Source organism: the organism of the source record quoted next, unplaced genomic scaffold, assembly GCF_019419815.1.
Source record: "Pyrus x bretschneideri cultivar Hongxiangsu unplaced genomic scaffold, Pyrus_bretschneideri_v1 Contig49, whole genome shotgun sequence".
Classification (NCBI taxonomy): Eukaryota; Viridiplantae; Streptophyta; class Magnoliopsida; order Rosales; family Rosaceae; genus Pyrus; species Pyrus x bretschneideri.
This window is the reverse complement of record NW_025999786.1, coordinates 2,214,253-2,232,343: the sequence shown is the minus strand read 5'-3', so window position 1 is coordinate 2,232,343 and position 18,091 is coordinate 2,214,253. Positions and strand designations below refer to the sequence as shown.

The 18,091-nt window shown below is 37.8% G+C and overlaps 3 protein-coding genes and 1 pseudogene across 3 annotated transcripts; 2 read left to right on the top strand and 2 right to left on the bottom strand.

Moving 5' to 3' along the window:
* The first annotated feature begins 3,721 nt into the window (after positions 1-3,721).
* On the top strand, positions 3,722-4,943 carry LOC103927913 (annotated as a pseudogene).
* Positions 4,944-6,102: 1,159 nt separating this feature from the next.
* On the bottom strand, positions 6,103-7,802 carry LOC103927912 (hypoxanthine-guanine phosphoribosyltransferase). The gene is made up of 3 exons (XM_009336889.3): positions 7,488-7,802; positions 7,213-7,377; positions 6,103-6,437 (listed from the first exon to the last, which is right to left on the bottom strand). Exons 1-3 carry the CDS (start codon positions 7,785-7,787, stop codon positions 6,339-6,341), a joined length of 564 nt encoding a protein of 187 aa, XP_009335164.2. The 5' UTR covers positions 7,788-7,802; the 3' UTR covers positions 6,103-6,338.
* Positions 7,803-9,697: 1,895 nt separating this feature from the next.
* Positions 9,698-11,315, top strand: LOC103927911. Its single transcript, XM_048568819.1, has 4 exons — positions 9,698-9,867; positions 9,969-10,281; positions 10,378-10,530; positions 10,779-11,315. Exons 1-4 carry the CDS (start codon positions 9,817-9,819, stop codon positions 11,096-11,098), a joined length of 837 nt encoding a protein of 278 aa, XP_048424776.1. The 5' UTR covers positions 9,698-9,816; the 3' UTR covers positions 11,099-11,315.
* Positions 11,316-11,427: 112 nt separating this feature from the next.
* On the bottom strand, positions 11,428-15,281 carry LOC103927910 (polyadenylate-binding protein 3). Its single transcript, XM_048568818.1, is given in 8 exon segments — positions 11,428-11,884; positions 11,989-12,213; positions 12,467-12,763; positions 13,239-13,328; positions 13,436-13,479; positions 13,482-13,512; positions 13,664-14,442; positions 14,794-15,281. Coding segments are annotated over 8 exon segments (1,947 nt in total). The 5' UTR covers positions 15,050-15,281; the 3' UTR covers positions 11,428-11,659.
* Between the last annotated feature and the right edge of the window lie 2,810 nt (positions 15,282-18,091).

Sequence of the window (18,091 nt, the reverse complement as noted above, 5' to 3'; positions counted from 1 at the left end):
CGCTTGGTTTCGGGTCAAGACACTGTGTTTAGTACCCTCCTTCTCTCTCTCTCTCTCTCCATCTCTCTCCCTCTAACTGAAATTTCTCTTCCTCTTCTTCTGCCTCCCTTAACCAAAAACCCTCCGTTCTTCTGTTTCTTCCCGGGTCTTCTCTTCTGTTTCTTTCTCAGAACTTTTTTATGTGACTTGACCATACTGCCCCCACCCCCGCACATCTCTACTAGTAAAACACCCAGGCGAGCAGGCCCATCCAGGAACCCAATCCAGCCCGTGCTGGTCCAGGCTCATGATCTAAAGCACAAAAATCCAAGCTCGCGAGCCCAGATGCAACAACATCTACTAGTACAATATTAAGGCAATTTGTCCAAATTTAAATAAACGACCGGTCCGAACCATATACACTATCAATAGCATATAACATACTTCATAAATTTAAGTGCATCCAACTTGTTCCACCTCCACCTCTTCAAGATGCCAACCAATCTTGAGCTCAGGTTCTTGAACGTCAGAAAATATCACTCTCTTCGTTGAGAAATTTTACATTCTGATCGGAATACAAATGGTACATCACATGTTATTATATAAGTGGTGAGAAGTTTTATTTTATAAGTTATTACTTTTTTAACAAATATCTCACAATTTATATAATAACACGTGTTTCAGATAAATTGAAAAATCTCTCCTCTTCCCATGCTTAATTGTAAATAGCCCTTCGCAAAACACCACAATTTGAAATCCCTTTGTCCCGTAATTAAAGATTCAACATTGTGCATCACTTCACTAACTTTCCATCGTCCACCAACTACCGCGTCATTCTCATTTTTCTTAGCTTGTATGACAAGTTGTTGAGTATCCCATTTTCCCCTCATTGCGTCATACCTGATTTTCCCTTTTTATATTGAAAATCTGCATTTTCGTTTTAATTAGTTTCACAATTAAGATTTTATGAGTTGATATTGCATAAGTATTACGTTAAAAATTAATGATTATATAAAAGTGATGTTGCACACTTATGCTGCACACGTATTACGTTAAGAATTAATATTTATATAAACTGATGCTGCACAGTGATGCTGCACATTTATGCTGCAAACACCCCCCCTAGAAAAAAACTTATGTCAACTGATTGTGCACGATTTAATGAACTAATGCTGCATAAACTAATATATATGATAAATATACTGCAAAAAAAATAAGGAACTTCAATGAAAACTGAAAAGCAGCACAACGAAAAATCACCTTCTCCAAACACTATATCAAATAAGCTCAAAACCTAATCAAATTCTTCAAAACAATAAAACCGTGACTGAAAAAACAGGAACAATCCAAAAAAACTAAATGCGACCAATAAAAAAACATAAAGTCAAACTAATGCTACACAAATAATTGTATATATCTATGCATTTTAAAATGTAAATCTATAATAAATAAAATTGATGTTGCACAAATATCTGTAATACAATGCAAAAAAAACTTATGTCAACTGATTTTACATGATTTAATAAACTGATGTTGCATAAACTAATATATATGATAAATATACTGCAAAAAAATATAAGGAACTTCAATGAAAACCAAAAGCAGCACAACGAAAAATCGCCTTCTCCAAACACTCGATCAAATAAGCTCAAAACCTAATCAAAATCTTCAAAACAAAAAAAACTGTGACTGAAAAAACAGGAACAATCCAAAAAAAACTAAATGCGACTAATAAAAAACATAAAGTTAAACTAATGCTGCACAAATAATTGTATATATCTATGCATTTTAAAATGTAAATCTATAATAAATAAAACTGATGCTGCACAAATATCTGTAACACAGTGCAAAACAAAAAACGCCAACAAGGATGCTACCACTTATCTGCATAATAAAACTGATGATGCACACTTATATGCAAATAAAATAAACGATGATGCACAATTTTCTAATCCATAGTTCTTTAAATAAATATTTATATAAACTGATATTGCACAAGTATTATGTAGATTAAATAAAACTGAAGCTGCACAATTTTCTAATCCATAGTCTTTTAAATAAATATTTATATAAACTGATGCTGCATAAGTATCCCTCCCAACAAAACTTATGACAATTGATTAAGATTCTATGAATTGATACTGCACAAGTATTACGTTAAAAATTAATGATTATATACAAGTGATGATACATACTTATGTTGCACACGTATTATGTTAAGAATTAATGTTTATATAAACTGATGCTGCACACGTATTACGTTGAAAAATATATTTCTCATTAATGGTTGCAAACGTTGCCTAGATATATTTCTCATACATATCATGTAAATTCACATGATATAAAAATTCTAAAATCTGCCAAAAGACCACACACCTATTGCCATATGCTTTTATTCCTTGTCATAACCACGCTCACATACTAGAAAATGATAATTTTACAAAAGATTCCACACCTATAGCCATATGCTTTAAGTTGACAATCGATCATTTAATTGCACTTTCTCATAGAGAACAAATTGAATTTAAACGCACACCCATCAGTGTGTTCATGTAATTATAATATTGTACGTATGGGTTACAAGTTTGAAAGTTTTATTTTCTGTGCTATAAGAAGTAATGTTTAAATTATATGAGTTTTGGCTTTATTATTTTTTAATGAGCAAATCAATGAGATCAGCTATTGACTAAATCTTGCGTCACGCCAATAGAATCAGCCGTGTTCATATGCTCAATATTATCCTCGTCTGGTGCTTTATGAAAGTTGACAATAAATCAATCGTTTATTTAGTCGCACTTCAAGTTTCTCGAAGAGAATAAATTGTTATTGTGAAGCCAACCTAATACTGTCATTTATAAACAAATGGTAAAAGAAACCAACTTAATACTATTATTTTGTAGTTTCAAGATGATTTTGCTACTCACACGCAGGGGTGGGACTTGACCATTGAAGATCAATACCAGCCCAATCGGTGTTTGGATTCTAGAAAACCCTAGCAAATACAGTAGCAAGCTTCCAAGGGAGAAGCTTCTAGAAGACTTGCACTTTGTCCAGTTGCAAATGAACTAGATTTTTCTAGTTCAAATCTGTATGTAAGGTGGCGGTGCATGCATTGAAAATGCTAGACAACTCTAGAACCAAAGTATAACTAGAAGGTTAGTTAAAATATGAAGCCTTTTTCGGTGGGCTGTTTAAATTCTTACAGATAGGAAAGCAGGTTTTGAGCTAAGGATCACACTCACAGCAACCAAATTCAATCATCAAGACAGAAGACAAAAGAGAGATCTTCCCAATCCCAGTTATTCAGTACAACATGGCTCTACCAAATCAATGCATGTCGGACCACCCGACAACAACAACCAAATCACGTGCTACTAATTACGCTACTTGTAAAACGACCTTTTAACAAGGCCATTCATTTAAAATAGGTTCGAATTACGCCTCCACCAAGAAACCTCCGACTCCCAAGGGATGAATATGTACTTAGTCTCCAGTGATAAATGTAAATGTTAATGATCATTATGCATACTGTTTGTGGGTGGCGTCTCTGAAAATCCTCACGAAACTTCACTCGTCTTATTTGGGTCACTTATTATGGGTTTAAAAGGCTTGTTGCATGCACAAATGCAATCGTGTTCCCCACAAAAATGGCATTAGCTTTCATCACTACCTTTTTCTTTATTTTTGGTTGTTTTAATGAGTTTATTCTGATCGTTCAGAGGGCGATCGTGGAGTTTGGAAGATGAGAATGCAATTGCTTCTCGAAGAACAGGATCTTTTTTTTTTTTCATTGGTGGAGTCTACAGCTTGACAACTTGTACGCGATATCCTTGAGCTACGAGAAGGCAATCGTGCCCTTGGAACCTTTGATGTTTCTGTTAAATACAAGGTATTAATTAATACTTAACATGTAATGTAGTGTGGAATATGTGCTTATATATTCTCGGTTAGGAGTTGTAGCGCTTTTATATGCGCTCAAGTGCTGATCAGTTAAAGATTTGTTAGTTTAGGACCCAGTTAGAAGTTTTGGCGGACGTGACAAGTACAATAGACCGCTATGGATAACCAGTGCACTAGAAAAGCCCTCTGTGGTGAGTCTTAGGAGTTCATCATCTTCCTTTTAAACTTTCTTGTATAACAATCCACAGAAATGCAAGGTAAAAACTTCCTTCGTTGTTATTGTTTCATATGAACAGAGTGTGCAAGAAATGAGAATGTTATTGACGAGTGTCCTGAGTATCAAGTGGACAATCAAAGGGAAGGCGAAGAACAATATAGGAGGAGATTTGATCATAAGAATAAATTCCCAATTCACTCTAAACCAGATAAGTGGCCAAGTCATTGAACATGAAGAGTTTTGGGATTTATCAGCTCCCTTAGCCATTGCGAAAGCATATTTCATGCCGTCTTTAAGCTACAATCGAGGGTGGAAAAGACTTGGTTGATCTTGCTAAAACCATTTTCATCAAGTTCCCAAGAGAAAAACAGAACATGGAAATTTATCCTGACCCTTACGGTGATCCAATCATGTAAGCCAGAGTCAACACGTAAGCCTGAGTCTTGCCGGAGCCAGTGTGTGAACCTAAGACCACAGTCTTCCCTTCCAACACCGCCGGAATCCCAATGCACTGGATTTCAGTGGGAACCTCAATCCCCATCTCTCGCACCGCTGCCATGACCTCCTCGCTCACACCCAACTCCCCAAAAGTCCCAACCTCCTTCTTCTTACTACTCTCCTACCTCACCAACCCCTCATCGCTCTGACTCTGGGCATCCCCGATTGAATTTCCGCCGCCGGTTTTGGCTTGGCGCTTGGCATTGCTCTTGAGGTGTCGCGGCCGCAGCCTCTCGAGACGCAACGAGTGCTTCAGTGGTTGGGCTACCTCGTCTTCGAAATCAACCGCGCCGGCGGGGCTGGCGGCGGTGTGGCTGTGGCGGTGCAAAGAGGCCTAAACCCTGGTGCGTTTTTCCTTGCAAATCAATTTTTTGGTTCTCTGAGAAATGGTGGATAACTGTGTCATAAAACCCTCTCATGGTCGCCCGACAAGATAAACCCGGAAACTAGATTGAGCGGGTTGGAAGGACAGCTCAATCCTAACCCCATTTAAATACAGATTCGGGTACTCAAGAATGCAACCCAAGCCAAGGCGGATCCGATTCGGTTAAGCGACACAATAAGCAGCTTAATTTGGTATTGAATTCATATTCAAATTTAAAATCTCTCACTTCCAAAAATTTAATTTATGATCACTTTAACCAATTTTCTATTTTAATTAAAAGAATTGTTATTAGCACTTCAAAAATCTCATTTGGTACTCCAAACTTTCTATAATTAGAAAGAAAAATACACTTGTAAGAAGTGCCCAAATGAAAATTTTGAAATGCTAATAACAATTCCCTTAATGAAACATGACAACAACGATTTTATTATAAAAACTTATCAAACACCTTGACATTATTTCTCAAATAGTCAGTAATTTTATTTCGCATTCGATCATTTTCACAACACAACAAACCCTGTTTTTCTTTAAGGGCATGCAACATGTGGGTGTCCACCCACATGCACATCAAAACCTTGGACCCTACTCGAGAACACGAAAACATGCATAGGGATTTCTTGTTCCGGCTCCAAAAAAACTCACTATGAAAATACGAATGCAACAATCCATTGTATGCAACCGAGCATTCGAAAAGATAATCAAATCCTGGGAATTAAACACTAGGGCATCGCCAGTCTTTGTTCTGGTTTTGTCATCTGCACTCGTACTCCTGCGTTTTTGTTACTGCCGGAGTCGAAGTTGTCGGGGGATTGTGTTGTTCATGCATCCGAACTTACACTAGACCAAGTTGGTGATTGCTACATAAAATTTTATCATCTTGATACTACTCCTCCGGGCGGAGTTTTCTGAATTTAACATAAATTCTTCCTTCCCTCGGTTTTCTCAATTCCTTATTTCTTAGCTGCATTCTCAAAAGATCTACACCAGCAGCCAACAGTTCCAAGAAAGCATCTTGCATGCTAAAAAGAAAACAAGAAAACCAGTCTTCACATCACGATACCACAACATTAAAGGTTAGGAAGAAAAAGAAAATGACACCACGGAATTAATCGATGCATACATATGCAGTCTAAAATGGTGAATATATATTCAGTAAGCGTGCTCATGTATTTGAACCAGCTAAACTTTGTTCAAACATAGTATACTTTCAGTAAGCGTGCTCATGTATTTGAACCAGCTACACTCTGTTCAAACATTGTATGAAGTACATGCTCGAAAGTGACACCAATCATCTCCATATCTGATCACTTCCTAAACTGTGAGTAAATTACTTTCCTCATCGTGGCAGCTAAAATCAGATCACTTATACAGCTCCGGCTTCAAAACACCTATGTATGGCAAGTTCCTGTAACGTTCAGCAAAGTCCATTCCATAGCCCACAACAAAGTAATCTGGACACTGCAGAGACAAATAAACAGACAAGTTTGATAGCGTATAAATGAATTTCCAAAGCCCAAAAAACTTCAGACTTACAAGACAAGAAACAATACAAAACGTTCACCTGTAATACTCAGGCATACAAGTCCAACACTTGCGAAGAACGCATTACTTTAAATCAAGTTCATTTTCAGAGCTTCTAAGAGTTCCACATAGAAAATCAATACAATAATGCCATGACATCTATATATAAATTCTCAGCTGTTAGATTATAGATCATCTGAGTCACCGCCACGTGATTTAGAGGATGAAAACCATGTCTGGATTCAAGTACTTAATTTGAGAATATCCTACACACACGAGGAAAGTTCTCATGGGAAGCAGTCTCGCAACATATAACATTACTCCATATAACATACATATACCCAAAATAGGTAATGATTCCGCAACTTTTCTATGATAACAGTCTTGACCAGCTTAGAACCTGGAACCAATAGAGGCCGGGTAGGGGCGATCGACCTCACACGGCATTTTTATTAGCTATTCCTCTTCATTCACATTTGTATAAAATGCATTTTCTAAATCATGTATCGATGATTGATTGTACAAAGAATAGTAAACGATTTTCGTGCAAACGCATTAAGCAGTCCAAATAATTATCCATTGAAAGAAGACCGAATCAATCAAGCATCAAATGCGGGGTTCCTCTAAACAGCTTTCAGAGTAATATATCATTGTTTACAACAGATTCAATGCAGCTAAAGAATAAAAATGGGGAAGAAGAAACGGATTTGACCTCGAAACCGCGGTAGAATTTTCCCTTGCTGAGAAGCTGAAAATCAACCTTCCGTCTCGATGGTTTATCCAGAAATGTGCAGACCGACACAGACGAAGCACCTTTCGATTCCATGTGCGCAATCAGATGCGCGATTGTAGTCCCCGTATCCACTATGTCCTCAACCTAAAAGACACAGGAAACGGCGTCGCATTTAGGAACAAAATGAAGTTACAATTACAACTGTGGATAGAGTTGCAGTCTTGCAGAGAATAGGGTAAGGAAGGAGGGCGTACCAGGACGACGTGGCGGCCGGTGACGTCGAGCTTCAAGTCGAAGGAAATCGTGGGGGAGCCACTGGACAGGGTCCCGGAGCCGTAGGATTCGGCGCGGATGAAGTCGACGGTGACGGGGAGGGTGATTTGGCGGGCCAAGTCGGCGAGGAAGAGAAAGGCGCCGGTGGCGACGCCTACGAGGGCAGGGGGTTCGGAGAAGGGGGAGAGGTCGGCGGAGATCTGGGCGGCGAGGTCGAAGACACGGGTGGCGATTTGGTCCGGAGTCCAGAGGACCCTCTCTATGTGAGAGTCCAAGGACATGGAAGTGGGCAATGGGTTTTTGGGAAGGAATTAGGTTCTAATAGGGTTTTGGAAAGGAATCAAGGTTCTAACAGGGTTTTGGAAAGGAATTAGGTTCTAACAGGGTTTTTATTAAAATTTTAGATTTAATCCTCGTGAAAAAGCAGATTTGAATTATATATTGTGAGATGTAATCTACTCTGTTATTCTTTAATGTAAATGTTGTCACTCACTTGTCACATTTTATCAATCTCCACTATGATTTTGGGTGCTCTTGGTGTCACACAACTAGCTAATTTCATTTTCAACTGTCTAGTTGTACTTTTACACGTTAAAAATTTGTTAATTAAACCAAGTCCAATGGCTAAATATGAAATCTAGCCCTTTAAATTGACAATATTCAGAAAATTCAGTATTCTAATTTTTGTTGTTGTTTTAATGGTGTGATAGATGACAATAAAAGATATTACGTGACTAGTTTTTATTGGCTATCATTTTTTACGTGACTAGTTTTTATTGGCTATCACTTTCCTTCTAACTCCTTAAAGAGCTTTGAGCAATTACTAGTTTATTTGAAGAGCCCTGAACTATTTTAGCCATACTGTTGATTTTGAGCAATTACTAGTTTTTATTGGCTCTACTGTTGATTTTGAGTGGGAAATAAACCATATCCATATGTGAATGCTGCACAACTATTTCTTGTTTTTTGTTTTTTGAACCCCACCCACGTGAATGCTAGTCATGCTTGCAACGTTTTTTATTTTTTATTTTGCACATTTGGGAACTCAATGTTAGAAATAGTTTTTTAATTACGAAAACTAATGAAAAATATTTAAAAATTTTAAGTTTTAATGATAAGGATAAAATAAAGGATAAAGTGAATAGTACAGGATTGACTTTTTAGTGTAAAAATGTGATTTTTTGTTAAAGTGAACTGTACTGTGGGTTTTTTTGTTAAAACTCCATCTTTAATTTTTATCAACGACCACAATACTCCAACAAAATAAATAACGAGTTTTCAATATTTTAATCCCAACATTTAAGGATTATATTATAAAAACCTCTCTTTGCAGACAATACTCCTTTAAGAACTCGAATATTATCTTGAAATCTCTAAAAATAAGTCCCTATTTGTGTTTCTATTCATGTACCAAAAGCTTTGTTCACCCATTCAGAAAACATGATTGCGCCAATTGGCTTGAAGTTGAAGAAGATTAAATGACAGAAATAAAACCATATCCATATGAACCCCACCCACGTGAATGCTAGTCATGCTTGTAACGTTTTTTATTTTTTATTTTGCACATTTGGGAACTCAACGTTAGAAATAGTTTTTTAATTACGAAAACTAATGAAAAAGGTTTGAAAATTTTAAGTTTTAATCATAACGACAAAATAAAGGGTAAAGTGAATAGTACAGGATTGACTTTTTAGTGTAAAAATGTGATTTTTTGTTAAAGTGAACTGTACTGTGGGTTTTTTGTTAAAACTCCATCTTTAATTTTTATCAACGACCACAATACTCCAACAAAATAAATAACGAGTTTTCAATATTTTAATCTCAACATTTAAGGATTATATTATAAAAACCTCTTGTTGTAGACAATACTCCTTTAAAAACTCGAATATTCTCTTGAAAACTCTAAAAATAAGTCCCTATTTGTGTTTCTATTCATGTACCAAAAGCTTTGCTCGCCCATTTAGAAACATGATTGCGCCAATTGGCTTGAAGTTGAAGAAGATAAATGACAGAGATAAGAAAATATATTTTTGATTTGAAAAAAAAAACAATATCAAATCAAAAATATATTTTCGATTTCTGCTCTATGTTTTTTTATGAATAATCAGACAATGCAAATTTAAATATAACAATTAAAATAAAATTAAAAGATTATTTCCCTCAAAACTCTACAAATACTTAAATACTCCTCTCTGTGGGATTTTGAATCCCCAAAATTTGGCGCCCAAACCCCAAATCAAAACGCCGCCAAAATTTTCAGTAATACCAAAATCCCACATCGACTTGTGAAATCAGAAAGCAGAGAAGAAAATGCCGACCGTGTTCATCGCAGTTCAGTGCTGCCAATGCTCCACCATGCAGGTATGTACATGCGTGTGTATATGTATGTATGTGTGTGTACGAACACTTGAAGCTGAAACTTGATGATTTTGTTTGGCGATGAATGCCGATTAAATTTGCAGGTGAAGCAGAGGAACAAAAGCAACAAGTGGACATGCGCCGTCTGCAATCAGAAGCAGTCCGTCCGCCAAGTGTTTGCTCAAGGTCCCATGGCCAAAGACCTCCGCCTCTTCGTCCAGTCCTCCAACATGTCTCGCCAGTTCGCCCAGCAAACCAATGATCAACAGCAACAGCAACAGCGGCAAGAACAAGGTACTCTTATTTCTTCCGATTGCTCGTACAAGACTGAAAAGAGAAGACGAAATTACTGGACCCAGTACCTGGACCCTGAGGACAGTGATCAGGGCGCCAACGTGAAGCCAGAAGACGAAGCAGGTAATGAGATGTTTTGGGTTATGGTTGAAGTTTGAAATTGGGGAAAACAGAGAGGGGAATTCTAACGTGTTTATCGGTTGATTGGTTTCAGTGCAGGTTCTGGTTTTGAGCCTGAGATTGTAACAGAGTTTCCGGCGGAGTTGTGGAAGAATCCAAAGCTGAGCAAATATGGTGTAGATGAGCTGCACAGTCACAAACGAGTTTTCTCTAAGAGGAATTTCAACAAACATGTCATCTCCCTTCCACAAGGTATATTTAAGTAAGCTTTTCTCTTGAGCCTTCTTTTCTTGGTCCAGACCATTGAATTAGCGAGTAAAAGTATTCATTGTGAGAGGGATTAGTGAAGTAATACGGATGGATTATGTCGTATGAATTTCGTAATTGGAAATCGTAATAAGAATGATTGGCAACGAGAGCAATTGCGAAGCATAGCGGCGAGTAAGTTGAAGGATCATACCATCGGACTATGATTAACGTGAATGCATTTTGAATGACAGACACAGAGCAGGTGAAGTGCGAGCTGACAAACACCAAGGAGAGTTCACAAGTACAGAGGCATTTTATAGCAAGAGATGAGCAGGAACCGAGAAGAACATGTCAGGTTACAAGGGCTACACTAACTGGTGCTTCTAAATGGAGTGACTATGTAACCCAAGACGAGGATGACGATTGCAGCTTGCGACTCATTACAAGGAGAAAACATGCAGACAATGCAGGCCAATGCAGCAACGAAATTGACAAGACAACTACAAACTATGGGACAGTTCTGGCAAACGATGAGACGGTAGAAGATGACATTCATCCTGATTTCCTGTAAGCTTGTTTCAAGAGTTGAAGAGTACAGGTTTGCGACAACATTGTCCAGCGATTGGCAAAGATCTGCTTTGATTCCAGATGTGTTACTGCCCCCGACTGAGTGTTGTTGCTTCAATGGTACTGCACTTTTTCACTGAAACAAGCATAATGCATTTTTATACTGCGCACAGTATTGCTTCCATGACTGCAGAAGCAGTTGCACCTATTTTCCGTTTTGACTGCAGAAGCAGTTGCCGAGAGACTAACCCTTACGCCTCTTGACAACGATAAAATGATTACACATACGTAAAAAATGAAGCACAATATGAAAGAGAGGGAGAGAGGTGAAAATATTCCAGCAAAAAATTCAACTTGAAATTCTAAATTAAAAATTGTTATAATAATTCTAAGAAAATGAAAGACGCTGACCAAACTTCTAGCAACCTTAGGTCCTTAAATCCCTCCATGCAAGTACCTATCAATATTCTTATGGAAGAAAAAAAATCCGACTACCAACGCAAAGTCATCTAGGCCAGTAACAAAACGGAGCCTTAGTACCCAAAAATGTGAAGAAAAAGAAGATTCACTCATTCGGATCCAATGCACCAAGCTGATCAGTAACTTCAGACTTCGTTGCAGCTTTATCCAGAACATCCATTGCCTCAGCTACCTTGGCCTTCAAGGCATCTGGAGACTCAATCAGATGGAGAACCTCCGTCTGATCCATCTCTAGCAACATCCCAGTCACCTTAGCCGTGTGTTCAGGCTCAATGCGCTCAACAAGTGGATATAGTTGTTCGCCCAGCATCTTTTCAAACACAATAATAACTAGTAAGTCTAGAATAAAAACACAAGTGGCATCAAATGTAACGCAGGTTGAAGGAGAAATAACAAGAGGGTTAAAGAACATACCAAACGCTGATTCTCTGGGGTAGCAGAAGCTAAAGCTGAAGCAAGTGTTGACATTGGCAACGGCCCAGAACGATGGATATCATTACGAGTCACAGGCAGCCCTGCACCATCAAGTGGCAAAGGCATCATTGGACCCACAAGACCTTGAGGAGCCAAAGATGGGTCCACTCCATTCCGCGCATTTCCCATGTATCTCAAGCCTTGATTGGAGTGACGGTGCAGTAACTGAAATTATGGTTGAGTCAGAAAATATCAAAGTTGAAAGAAAAAACTGACAATAGTGACTATCGAGCATGTGCTGCAGAACATAATGCATTGTAATTGATAATGCAATTACGCAAGTGACTATTGAGCAGGTGCTGTAGTAATGTAATGCATAATGCCCAATAATTAAATTACGCAAACCCATTAGTGGTAATGAAGTTTTGACTAAATGAAAAGAAAACTGCTATGCCAAATCAGGAAATTATTGCACCACCTGCTGCTGCTGCTGCACATGTTGGAGGTTCCCACCTCGACGTGCGCCCATTCGCTGCCCAGGTTGACCTTGCCTCTGAAGGTGGTATGGCATAATGAAGTTTGGACCAACACCCGGGCGCATGCCAGGCAAGAGCTGCTGCTGGAAGCCATAACCAGCAGGCTGTTGGGGTAGAAGGCCAGGAGAACCTTGACCATAATACAATTGTTGAGGGGCAAGTCTAGGTGCCCCAGCATGATAACCAGGAAGTCCTGATGGCATCATTCCACCTGGTGCTCGGATTTGGGCAAAGCGTGCCTGAAAAAAAATGAGAAAGGTCACCTTCGTAAAGTTTCTTTGGAATAATGGATTTAAGTGACAATTGAGGCTTCGATTATCGAGAAGCAAAATATAAGATAATAAATTTAGTACTCCTGCCCTGTACATTGGAGTTAATCAGCTTTAGAAAAGGAAATCAACTTTATATAGCTATGCTTTCGGACTCAAAATGTATAAGCAGAGCCCCCCTCCTAAAGTACAACGAGCCCTATGCAGATCCTTTCTATCAAAAATGCAGAGAAATGCAATATATCCGAGGCATGTAAAATTACAATGTTAATAAATGAAAGGAAAGCCAGCACTATCTGGATCGGTTTAGTAATAATTGGTTCTGCAAAGCATTCTTTATAATTTTTATCCTCAAATGAGAACCTACAAGTATAATTCTACATCAACCAAAAAAATTATTAAAGATTCCAAAACGATAAAAGGAAGGTGCAATGAAGAAAACTACCTGTAATCGAGCCTTTCGCTCTTCTTTGCGTTGGGCCACAGCGACATACAGAGGCTTTCGTCCAATCATCTTGCCATTCATTTCAGGCAACTGAAGAAGGGAAAAGGGAAGTTATTAACGCAAAAATTACACAAAACTGAGGGGGGATGAAGCATTGCGGGATGTTCCAAGAATTCAGCATATAATAAAAAGCTTACAGCTTTATTGGCTTCCTCTGGAGTAGAAAATGCAACAAATCCGAACCCTTGCTCACCCCCTGCTGATCAAGCATGACCTTGAAAAAATAAAGAAAATGAACATTGTTCTTTTAATAATTATTTTTAGGAAGCTTCGAAATAATAACTATAGCTAACCTTCCGAAAGGACCTACAAAGGAGACATAAGCAGGAAAGGCAAACCAGTATTACAGTTGAAATAAGATATACCTTGCACGATGTTATTGTTCCAAATTCAGAAAATAGCTCCTTTAGTTTTTCATCATTTATTGTGTCATCGAGATTTTTGAGATATAAATTAGCACCTTGTAGCTTCTCAAATCTACTGAGTCTTTCCTGTTCAAACTTAGCTCTCAACTCCGCCTCCCTCTCGGATTTCCTTTGAGCCCTCCCGACAAATAAAACCTTGTCACCACTAATGGTGCTCCCATTCAACTTCTCAATTGCAGCAGCTGCTGCTTCTGGCTTCTCAAAGTTAACAAAACCAAAACATCTAGACTTTCCAGAACCATCCCTCATAACAACCGCACTAGTAATGTTACCATGCTCGCCCATAATTTTCTTAAGGTCTTCATCTGTAGTTGTCTCCGACAAATTTTTCATATAAACATTAGTGAAATGTGGTGATTCATTTTGCTGATTCCTCTCCTGGCCTCGTTGAAAAAGTCCTACATAAACCAGTTTTCCATTTATCAGCATTTTATTCAGCTTCTTGATTGCCTCCTGTGCAGATTCCTCATTGTCAAACTGCACGAACCCATAGCCTTTCGATTGACCGCTGCTATCAAGTGCAACCTTGCAAGAAAGAACGTTGCCAAAGGTTGAAAAAGTGTCCAATAACGCCTTATGATCAATACTTTTGTCCAGGTTCTTAATGAATACATTGGCCTTTCCGCTCTTCCGAATGCTTGGATCTCGATGAGAGTACATAATCCTAATGGGTTTCCCATTGATCGCAGTAAAATTCAACACTTCCAGGGCATTAGCAGCTGCAAGTTAAATGGCAGAAAAATTACAGAGACCAATTCCTAATAGAAAAATATATATTTTTCCTTCAAATGACGGCCGTAATAAAATATTCACTAATTTGTTTCATCCTTTACAAGTCTACAACTTCACCCATAAACAAAGACAAATGTTTAAACAATAAGCAATGCGATTACAGAATCTTCGGACAAATTCACAAAAAAAGGAAACAAAATCCCACAAGCCGACAGCAACAAAAGCAAAAATTAAATTAGTAAACAAATGAGATTCACGGAACACAAAAGACAGAGATTGTGTGTTGAATCAAACAGGCAAACGCAGAGACAGATTACGAGAATGCGAAAAGTACGGACCGTGTTGAGGATCGCCGTAATTAACGTAGGCATAGCCAAGGGAGTGCATGCGGTTCTGATCCCGACAGACCCGAATCGAAACGATCTGCCCCATTTGGTTGAACAGATCGTACAGCTGCGCTTCGTTCACACTCGGGTCCAGATCGCCTACGTACAGCGACACGTTCCCATAAACCGCCGGAGCCGCAACCGGCGGCGCCTGTTGAGCGGCCGGAGACACTGGTTGAGCCACCGGACCCGATACTACCGCCGCCATTGTCAAAAATAATCGAATAAATAATTTAAAAAATCGGAAATTAGGGAAAGGGTGAGGGTTTGCGGAGGATTCTTTGTGTTTAGAGTGATGAGTAGGGTTTCTATTGCTCGAAATGGAATGAATTTTATTTTTTGGGAAAAATTTAATGGAGAATTTGTTTTGATTTTTTATTTTTTTGTTTCCTTTTCTTCTTTTTTCTCTGGAGGGGAGAGAGCGAGAGAGGGAGAGGGTGGAGAGCGGAACGTAGAGTGGCATATATACGGAGAGGGGGAGGGAGAGTGAAGCGAACCGGTGCGTTTGGGAGTTCGTACCGATTAAGGTAGGGAAGCGCACGTGTGGTAGATGATGTGGCATTCTTTGAATCTGGAATGTGAGGATGTGGCCGCGCTTTTTCTTTGCTTTACGGCTGTGCTTTGCTGCTGGCCTCCATTTTATTGGTTACGCGTCGCCCGGGGCTTTGGACACGTCTCTTTACTTTCCCAAGTGCCTTTGGGCATAAGGTAAAGGATCCGGCAATCTTAGGAATTCAGTGATCTTGTCCGTTTATCATACATCGTGCAATCATAAATTATTTTAAAATTTAAAATTAAATATAAATAGTACCTAATGATTTTTGATCGTCTGATGTACGATGAATAGACAAGATCACTAGATCCTTAAGATCCTTAAGAAAATGATCACGCGAGGATCCTTTTACTTGGCATATATCTATTATCTTACATTGTGCAATTATAAATCATATTAAAATTTTAAATTTTAAATTAAATATAAATAGTACCTAATAATTTTTGACTGCCTAATATATGATAAATGAACAAGATCACTGGATCCCTAAGATCCTCAGAAAAATGATCCGACGAGGATCCTTTTACTTGGCATAGATCTCTGCCTTTTCGAATATTTCTCCTATTTCAAAAACTATATTTTCTTTTCAAACATTAGCGTAGAATATTGTTTTAAATTAAGAATTAGTACATGGCCCCCATAAAGTGTGTAAAAATCTTTTATTTTTTATTTTTTTAATTAGAGATATATTAAAATTATATGTAGATGAGACTTAAAAAAAAATAAATAAAATTTTAGTTGTATAAAATTACATTTCTGCCAATATTTCTTATTTATATTCAGTTTTAATTAGAGAGAGAAAATGATAATTTCATAACGTTTTAATTAACAGTGAAGATTCTATTAATATGTATTTAAATAAAAAATAGAAATAATTTATTAACACACCTAAAATCTCAATATGCACTCCTTCTACATCTCTAATTTATTTATTCTCATTTTGTTAATGTGCTTTCCGATTTTTCCCATATATATCTTTTAATGTCCTAAAATCTTGAAAATCTAATTAAATATCATTTTCATGACACAAATATTTTGGTTACTAATGGTTTTTTTTTTTTTTTTTTTTTTGGGTAAGGGTTATTAATGAATTGGCGTGCATTGCTTGGTGTAGAGATTTTTTTTCTTACATTATTTCTTGCCTTTGCATAGCAACAATTTTGTTATGTTGAAAAGAAGGAAGAAAAATGTTGGTTGATAATCTTTGCTTTGCTATTGTCTCATAGCAAATTTAGAAAAAAACAATTTAATTGAAATCCCAACGATCTTCTTCGTCCTCCACAACCACAGCAGCTCCGACCGCGGCTAACTTGTCGACTCCACCATCGTCAACTCGATACAAGACTCGCGCAACGACGACCCCCGTCGCGGGAGGCCATCTTCAGCAATGGCCGTCGTTCACAAGGAGGAAGACGAGTTGATCTTGCTGTAGAAGAGAGGGATTGGAGGTGGGTCGTCGGAGGGGAGAAGGATTGGTGATGGGTGCCGGAGAAGAGAAGGATCAGTGGTGGGTCGTAGTGAAATTTGGTTGTTTGTCCAGATTAAAAAAAAAAAAAGAAAAAAAAAAGGTTTTCAAATGGGTAAATTATTGCTAGATAATTGTTTCTGTTTGTTCTTATATTTGGAATGATGTGGTGATGATGAGAGCACTGGCAGCCATGGAGTGCGGGAGAGGATGGTTGGGGACGAAGGGAATATGGGATGTTTGGATGCGTGGCTTACTTAAATAACTGGGTGTTTGGTTGCTAGTTTAAATAATCGAAAGTTGGACACGTGTTTTAATTTCATTTAGCCACGTCATAATCAGTAAAAAGCGAATCCTCCCTAATGAGGACCTAAGTATTGTCCATTTATAATTATCTCAGTATAATTATATATAATGAGGTTTTACAGATATTAGGGATAATTAAATCAGTAGAAGGGTAAAATTGAAACTGCGCTAAAAATGAGAATAGATAGGTAAAAAATGTAGGAGCCAGTATTACGGTTTAGTGGTATTCCTCTTCACTTGTAAGTGAGAGGTCTTGTGTTCGATTTTTGTCAAATGCGAGTTTAAACCATATTATTGCTAGCTCATTTTGAGGCTAAACCAACTCTTTCCCTTGGTTTAGATCATATCGTTTGTTAAAAAAAAAAAAAAAATGTAGGAATAGTATAGATTGAGATTTGGGAGTGCCACTGATAACTCCCAATTTTTTTTGAGGTACAAGGTCTCAATTTGTTCTCTATCGTTATCAAAATTGTCTATAAGGTCTTAGTTTTTTATGATTGCATCACGGGGTTTTAAAATTGTATCAATTTACACCTTTTATCTCATTGAGTGTGTAGTAATCTATTAAATTGATATTTTTTTGTGAGTCCCTAGATGTTTATTTTATTATTATTATTTTTTTAATTTTATCGGCAGGGGTATGGTTATGGGCCTATGACATTGTCATTTGCATCGACTCACTTGGGGCATGAACAATGTTATAATAGTGAATGCCCGAGGTCAAAGGTACGCTGGCAAACCACCTACGTACTTTTGAGAAGTAGGCTAAGAAATGTTGATCCAAGAACACGAGCATCCCTTCAAACCCACTCGGTAAATGAGAGATTTTCAGTTTGCGTGCCATTGTTATCAGTGTTAAACTCAGCATGACACTCGAAGAAATGTCGATGAAAGCCATGAGATGATGGCTTTTGGGAACGAGAATG